Consider the following 8,662-nt stretch of genomic DNA (forward strand, 5'->3'; position numbering starts at 1 on the left):
GCTCAAATCTGATGCTTCGCGCCAGCAACGGCTCGTCTTGAATACCATGCTGGGCGCATGACGCTGGTCACCAGCTCCGTACAAATGCTGCCAAAGCGAACTGCCTAGGTCGATACTTCTCCAATAAATCCGTTCTTGGCACAGAATATTCACGTATGAAAGTTACATCAGGGTGGCATTATTCACTCTGTGATTGTGACACAAGAAGGCTTGACTTGATTAATATGCCACACTCGCTAGAAGTCACACATACCCTTCTACAACCTTTTGGGATTTGTTGCTACAGGGTGTGACCTATATTCAGGAAAAACAGTATGCTCATTTGTTCAAGATACCAGTACAGTACTGAAGTATTTGTTCAAGATACCAGTACAGTCAACTTCGCCAATAACGACATTCGGCGGGGCATCAGAAAAGTGTCCTTATTCGCGAAGTGTCCTTATAACCGAAGTCCCATTTGAATGTATGTGAACCCATATTTTGTATAGTATGACATGCATATCAAAATCAAGCTCTTTTCTTGCTCTATGTCAATGTGTACTTTATTTTCATATTGCAGTTGAAAGGAACTAAAAATTCAATATGCAAGGGAAATCAATTGAAAAATATGCCTTTTTGAGCCATCTACAGGGCCAGAGACTAGACATGTACATGTATGATGATTACTGTACAGTCATGTACAACTACATGTACATTGTATACATATATATGTAGGTGTGCTGGTAAATCCAACAATTTTGAAGCCAACATAAAAAAGGAAGAAAAAGCCCCCCCCCCCTTGGCTGCATTTTCTTGCATGTGTGCCTTTATAATAATATCCGTCACCATAGGTTCTGGTACTTCTGCATGACAGGTACATGATTGTACTTGACTGACAGGTACTGCACACTGTACTTGAAATAGCTGTCAAAAGCCCAGAAAGTCGTTATTCAAGCAGTGAATATGACCTCGGGGCACTAAAAGCATGTCGCTATACGCGAATTGTCGTTATTCAGATAGTCGTTATATCCGAAGTTAAATGTATACAGTTAGATGGGACTTTGCTCTGGGCATGGAAATTCGGTCGTTATTCGCGAATTGTCGTTATATCCGCAGTCGTTATTAGCGAAGTTGACTGTACAGTACTGAAGTATTTGTTCACTACAAGGGCTGTCCAGGTCAGCACTAGCATGCACCTACAATGTAAACAACAGACTAACTTACCATCCAGGACTAAGCTTGGTGCACTGCTGTCGATCTCCTCATCATTCTCATACTGCACAGGCTGACCAGGCAGACATTGTGAGGCCAGAGCTGACAACTGCTTCAGCTGATCACCCACACCTAGCTTCTTGATCTCGTCACTTCCTACACCACAGCAAGTACACGCATGTGCAACAGGTACACACACATGTACACGCACACGTACACACACACATGCACACACACACACACACACACACACACACACACACACACACACACACACACACACACACACACACACACACACACACACACACACACACACACACACACACACACACACACACACACACACACACACACACACACACACACACACACACACACACACACACACACACACACACACACACACACACACACACACACACACACACACACACACACACACACACACACACACACACACACACACACACACACACACACACACACACACACACACACACACACACACACACACACACACACACACACATGAACATGAACACACATACACACACATGAACACACATGAACACACATACACACACACACACACACATACACACACACACACACACACACACACACACATGCAGAGCTTGCCACTGTAACTACACTACAGTCTTTACAACATTGTCCACAACAATAACAGAAGCAGTGAGAATAGCAATAACAACACCGTGAAGTTGAAGCAACTGCGACGACGACAACAACAACAACAACAACAACAACAACAACAACAACAACAACAACAACAGCAACAGCAACAGCAGCAGCAGCAGCAGCAGCAACAGCAACAGCAACAGCAGCAACAGCAACAGCAACAGCAACAACAGCAACAGCAGCAGCAACAGCAACAGCAGCAGCAACAGCAACAGCAACAGCAGCAACAGCAGCAACAGCAGCAGCAACAGCAGCAACAGCAGCAGCAACAGCAGCAACAGCAGCAGCAACAGCAGCAGCAACAGCAGCAGCAACACACAAGCTAATCTACAGTCACATAACGGTGCATGGTTGAGCAATTACCTATTATAACTTTCGCGTGTTGAGCTTGGTCGGCATGGCGACTGAAATATTCACATGGTGCTGGGCTACTTTGTAGAAATGCCAAATCATGCTCCAGGTACCTCAGTACCTCCACACACACAAACAAATAAACAAGCAAGCAAGCAAGCAAGCAAGCAGAACAGAGCAGAAGCAGAAAGAAACGAAGATCGAGAGGCAATGTGATTGTGGTGATACGTCAATGAGCAAATGCTGGAAAACTGGATAGTGATATGTTACTAGGTATGTACATGCAATGAACGCCACTGTTAGTGCATGTACTGTCACGTCACTATCCACTGTGTTCTGTTGTGATGTGACGAGAAGCGTATGTTGTGATCTCGAACTCGTCAGTCACTGAACTGATTTTATTGTAAAGAAGACACGAACTTAGCGCACAGCACCGTCGGGTGCCGAATAACGGCAGAGGTCAGAGTCTTAGCCTAGGTAAGGTTGTTCTTACCTATCAGGGCACTATTGTGTAGTTTAGCGACCGCTCTCATACCGGTACCGGTAAACTGCACATGGTGAAATTCTAGCCTGCTCGTTCTTCGACGTCCAATTGTACTGTTCCAGGGAAGGGGGGTGTTGTCCAATTGTACTGTTCCAGGGAAGGGGGGGGGGGGGTGTTGTCCAATTGTACTGTTCCAGGGAAGGGGGGTGTTGGAAGGCACTTTAGTGTGGTACGGTTAGTCATCTGAAGGACAAGTTACTCGCGGGGGAGGGGTTGCTGAGCCGAAAATTTTGGAAATTTAGAGTCCAGATCAGTGTATTTTATCGATTCACGGGGTGCCTGAGACAAAAAGTGGTACGGTCAATACCGTAGTGGCCGTACCGTGTCCGACGCCCCTGTGTTCTCTGTATTATCACAGTCACTCACTGTGTACTGAGGCATGCTCTCACTACCTCCCAGTGTGCCATACTTCTAGGGCAGCAGCAGCATGCCCAATACTGCAGGAGGTAGTAGTACATTGGACACAGTGCAGCACACTGCATGCCAAAACAACACGGACTCGGCTGCAGCTGCACCGGTGCAATGGTGCAAGTGCATCGGAGTGGCCAGGGCCAGGGACACGTGGTGTGTATACATGTACTTACTTGCTGGTGACGTCGCTCTGCCGGGTCTTCATCACAGCCAGTAGATTTACGCTTCCTCTTCTGCAGTGAACATGACACAGTGTGCATACATGACGGAGTGTGCATACATAATGTATGCTTGAGAGAGTGTGTATACATGACACAGTGTGCATACATGGCGGAGAGGCTAACACTAAAAAACTGGCCCAGTGGGTACATGTTACGACAACGCAACCCCTAAACTACAGATACTCTACAGGTACAAGACAATGACTTTGTAACCGGCTTGAATACGGAGGTCGCCTCACTGCAGAATGCATTACAAACCAGATTGGCAGCACCGAACTACCCAGAGGCAGTGTTTACCGGGCGAGGGCTGCACAGCACCCGGTATAACTCATTCGAGGAGATGGATTTCATAGCGCGGCACTACTAATATGCAGTTGCCGTGTAATGCGTGTATGCTGAGGATCTAACGTGGGCTTGCGATCAATATTATATATTATCATTTACGCTCAGACACTGCACAGAGATACTGGTGCTTTTGCTGTGCGACGTGCAAGTCTGATGATGATGCTCTGATCTCCACAGCTGGCTTTTGCAGTTGCACACTGTACATGGCATGACTATGTTGTAGTAGTTATGTTTGGACTTACAGAGGAAGACTTTCCACTGTCCAATACAGGCTGAAAGTAGCTCTCCTGGATGCAAAACAGGTCATCCTTCAGTTTGACTACTTCTCCTGGACCAGGATTTTCATCATTCTTACATAGGAGTTGTGTGGGAATGACTGGCAGCGTGCCACCACTCTGGTGATTCAGCAAGGCTACATCGCCATTTCTCCACTCCACACTCATTTGTTCAGCACACAACGTCTCCAGAGAGACACAGACAAGACAACATGCTTCTGTAGCACAAGCTGAAGGAATGAAAGACAACAAAGACAGATCAGAAGCTACACCAGGCCACGGCCACCAGTACAGTGGCAGTACCTCTCTGTTTTCAAATCAAAAATTCATCTCGCCTGCATAGTCATGCGCCTAGCCGACTCTCACTCCGAGCGCATCCAAACGGACCAAAGGGGATCTCCCCTTTTCAAAGTAACTACAAATCCACCGTCGCGTCCACGTGGTTTTTTCAGTGATCGCATATGCGCATATCGTCGGTCGAGCGGTCGACCTATCCGGGGCGCGATGTGGGACCCAGGCCAGGGAGTCGTAAAAGCCGGGTTCCCTGGTCTGATCTGACCTACCGGTACGAGTACGCGGTGCAGGCCTACATGTACACACAGCTTTGTTGCTTCGCCAAAGCCCAAACTCACTGGGCCAAACGGGCAAAGGCGAAGCCGGTGGTGGTCCATGGTTTGGACTTGGAGTTGCCACTTGGACATGGATATAACAACGACCAGTCTTGTCATGTCCTTGCCCAAACTAAACGGGTAAGTCTACCGTAAATCTACTTTTCGACATTCCCCACGCTTTCACGAGTAATATTTTTAGTAGCGCAAAGAAGTAAATGAATGGAGCTGAGCGCCCAGTTATTAATAATAAATATTATTCTGGTCGGCCAGGCTATGGCAGCCAAGGGCTCTCAGATCAGGGTGTGGGGAGTGGTGTCTTGAATGTGGAAATGTTGCATTGTCGTGCCTTCGTGTTCGTGATACTGATACTGAGTGTCTGTGATAGAAAAAAATATAGACGAGTATCGCGAGCTGGTTTCCAAGCGCTAGGCTAGCGACCAGACGGGTGAGTCAAAGTGATCATGGTGGTTGACCAAGCTGCTATTCACATCATCCTCACACTCACAGCTTGCCATACTGCTTTCTAGTACTATTCACACGGATACTGATTGCGGCTTTTAGCCCGGCTACTTTGGCTTGGAAGGATTTGGTGTGAAATCTCCTGCTACGTGCTGCGTCGTCCTCTTCTTCAGCGTGGTGTGAACATCCTTGTTGGAGAGCAGTCATGTCGCAACCGGACAGTCACAGCGCCGATACTGGCGATAGCTGCAGCAGCGACAGCAGCAGCGGTAGCAATGGCCTCGGCAATCATCACCTCCGTGGAGATAAAGATGGTGAGGAAGCGCTGACTAGTTTAGACATGAAGTTCTGCACGGATCTGGAGAAGTATGTTCTTCTCTCGAATTTCGAGAAGCGAGGATGGACGCGGGGTACAACCAGACAACGCCGCGCAGGACCTGGTGGCGGTGCTGCTGCAGCAGCAGCAGCATCAGCAACAGACAGCAGTGATGACTCACCGGACGAGAAGGAGCCAGCAGTGGACACCGGGTCACCATGGAACTTCTACTGGGCCAGCGTAACAACCATCAGTCAGATGTTCAGTGGCGATAGTCGATACAGGCGACTGCGTCCGGATCAAATCGTCAATCACTTCCCAAATCATTGCGAACTGACGAGGAAAGACTTGATGGTTAAGAACATCAGGCGCTATCAAAAAACCTTAGAAAAGGAAGGCAATCCGCTGGCTGAAAAGGAAGCAGACGGTACATACAAGTACTTGGACTTTCTGCCAGTGACATTCATACTCCCTGGTGACTACAACCTGTTCACTGAGAATTTTAAGCGCACGCCGAACGTCAGATGGATAATGAAGCCGACAAGCAAGGCATGTGGCGTTGGAATCATAATCGTGACAAAACTCTCGCAAATAAAGAAATGGGCCTCGACGGGTCCGAATTTGCCCACCGTCACCGGCAAGGATGCGTACGTCATCTCTCGCTACCTCGACCACCCGCTGCTGATTGGCGAGCGCAAGTTTGACCTGCGGCTGTACGTTCTGGTCACACGCTTCAAGCCGCTGCGTGCCTACTTCTACCGGCTTGGCTTCTGTCGCTTCTGCACAGTCAAGTACGCTGCCGGCGAGGCAGACACGAGCAACATGTACGCACACTTGACAAACGTCTCCATTCAGAAACACGGTGACGAGTACAATGTCGAGCATGGTGGAAAGTGGAGCTTGGAAAACCTACGCCTACACTTGATTAGTATCTATGGCCAGGCAAAGTGGGACAAGCTGATGGACGACATTCACTGGCAAATCATACACTCCCTGAAGGCCGTCCAGCCCGTGATGAACAATGATCGGCATTGCTTCGAGGTCTACGGCTATGACATCATTGTGACGAAGGACTTCAAGCCATGGCTGATAGAGGTGAATGCGTCGCCCAGCCTCAGCCACACGACCGTCTCCGATCGCATCATGAAGTCCAGTCTGATCGACGACACACTGAACATTGTCGTACCCAGAGGCGTCGTCACGGACGTGCGCCAAGCCAGACCCGTTCCTGCCAAGCTGGGCTTGTATGATCTCTTGTACGACGAAGAGGCCGCTCTCCTGGCCGAAGGGAAGGGTCCAAAGTACAAAGACGCGCAGCCCAAAGCAGCAATCTGGCGCTAGAATGCGCTGGCATCCATCAAGTGTTGAACGGACAGGCCTCTGACATCTGATCATGCTGTGCACAAGGATCATCGTGCTAGTGCTCATCTCTGCAGATCATTGGATATACAGGTAGTCCTGTACGCGCTGCTGTGATGGTAGTCACGCATACGGCTCACCTGACTTGAAACATTAGCTAGCTTCCAGGCCTGGGTCACCGGTGTGCCGTGCAGTATCATGCCATAAACTACACAATGCAATGTTGCTATCATCGTCATCATGAGTTGTCATGACTTGTCATGATGATGAATTTAATGTTAAAATTATTGTTGGAGCTTGCGCACGGTGATACATGTAGTTGTATTCAATCTGAGTTATCGTCAGTAATCCCAAGGCTAGCTAGTGTGTCACCCTATCACAATCTGTGTTATAATTATCATGTCCGCCATTTCACCATAACCCAAAAGATTGCTATGCTATTCCACACCACAACTTGATCACCCTGCTCGGGTCGAGTAAGTGAAATTCAATCCATCACAACCACAGCTCTTCATGCCAGATGCCAGTTACGGCACTGACTGTGTAATGGTGCTGTTTCCACCAAGAAGTGTCAGGGTTTCTAACGGAGGGAAGCGGTGGTTAGTGGAATCATGGACTCACGGTACTAAGGCAGTGTGACTACATGTATATTGCTTTGCACGTTTACTTGGCTAGCTCAACTCTTTAAAAGTCTCAACTCATCGCTGTGAAGCTCGCCTGTATTTGACCCGGGAAATAATGTCACGGGCCGGAAAACTATCAACTACATGTATCGGACTTATCAAACTGAGTGAATTGAATATTCACCATCATTGCACCAATGTTCCTCTGGGACTGGGAGAGGAGGAAGGGGGAGAGCACCATTCAGTGGGTAGGGCACTCTTCGGTGATCGGAATAGCCCTTTCCCAAAGATGCCAAAAACCAAGCCAAAACAAGTGAAAGTTGCTGATATTGCAACTCAAAATGAGCGAGTTCTTGTGCATACCATGGATGACAAAAAAAAACAAGCAAATACACGTGTAAGCAGCGGGTATAGACAACACTGTAGTATGTCACAGTACATGTACTGTGGCTATTAGTATAGATAAACCTTCAACGGTATTGTAGAAACACGTTTTTGGGCACTGTTTCATAAACACCCGGATTACTTAGCCACGCTCAATATAACTATATCACGCAGTGCTCGACGCTCCAACAAACTTGTTTTTAATTAATAGTACCCATGGCCGCATAATCTCTAATCTCTTTTTTTCACAAGACTGGAAAGTTCTGGAATTGCCTTCCACCTAACCTTACCTCAACAAACTCTCTCTCCGAATAGCTTTTTCGTAAGCGCACTTTACAGCATCGATACTCTTGCAAAGACTTGACCTTGACGCTATAATTGTTCTTCTGCTTTTCTCGTCTTTTTTCTTCCTCCCTCTCTTACCAATTTTCCCATCCCACGTATTTCATCAGTGAATCATCAGTGACATCACTCAAGCGAAAACAGGAAACCCCCTCATAAATACAATACAATACACAGTTGTCTAAAGTCCTCAAGTCCTCAGGCTGCAGTGCTCAATGTCCAGTGGACAGAGCCAGTATTATAAATACAAACATTACACAGCAAAGAAGCAAACAATACAAAATATTACACAGCAATGAAGCAAACAAGTCATTGCTGTGTAATATTTGTACAATACGAGTACAATACACCGAAGGATATACCCAGAGTGCTGACAGTGCTCAATACCACAAAGGCAGAGCGTAATACACACAACAGAGCAACAAGGACAATCAAGGCTTGTTTGCTGCTACTTTAAGTTTCATGCTTACGCAATCATCAGTTGCCTGATGATTGCGTGAGCATGAAACTTACTTTTTCTTCGTGTTC

The 8,662-nt window shown here is 47.4% G+C and overlaps 2 protein-coding genes across 3 annotated transcripts in view; one reads left to right on the forward strand and one right to left on the reverse strand.

Annotated features, from left to right (window-relative positions):
* Nucleotides 1–4,506, reverse strand: part of LOC135816069 (uncharacterized) — an 11,487-nt gene extending 6,981 nt beyond the window's left edge. Inside the window, exons 1-5 of one of the 2 annotated variants that reach the window (XM_065329437.1) lie at nt 4,344–4,506; nt 4,008–4,270; nt 3,373–3,432; nt 2,257–2,365; nt 1,204–1,347 (exon numbers count right to left, since the gene is read on the reverse strand). In XM_065329437.1, the coding sequence (XP_065185509.1) occupies nt 1,204–1,347; nt 2,257–2,365; nt 3,373–3,432; nt 4,008–4,208 (514 nt within the window). In that variant the 5' untranslated portion in view covers nt 4,209–4,270; nt 4,344–4,506. The other variant, XM_065329436.1, reaches the window with a different exon arrangement.
* Nucleotides 4,507–4,689: 183 nt separating this feature from the next.
* Nucleotides 4,690–7,291, forward strand: LOC135816070 (polyglutamylase complex subunit TTLL1-like). Its single transcript, XM_065329438.1, has 2 exons — nt 4,690–4,789; nt 5,284–7,291. Exon 2 carries the CDS (start codon nt 5,316–5,318, stop codon nt 6,765–6,767), a length of 1,452 nt encoding a protein of 483 aa, XP_065185510.1. The 5' UTR covers nt 4,690–4,789; nt 5,284–5,315; the 3' UTR covers nt 6,768–7,291.
* The last annotated feature ends 1,371 nt before the right edge of the window (nt 7,292–8,662 follow it).

The sequence above is a fragment of the Sycon ciliatum genome, chromosome 4, assembly GCF_964019385.1.
Source record: "Sycon ciliatum chromosome 4, ocSycCili1.1, whole genome shotgun sequence".
NCBI classification, from domain to species: domain Eukaryota; kingdom Metazoa; phylum Porifera; class Calcarea; order Leucosolenida; family Sycettidae; genus Sycon; species Sycon ciliatum.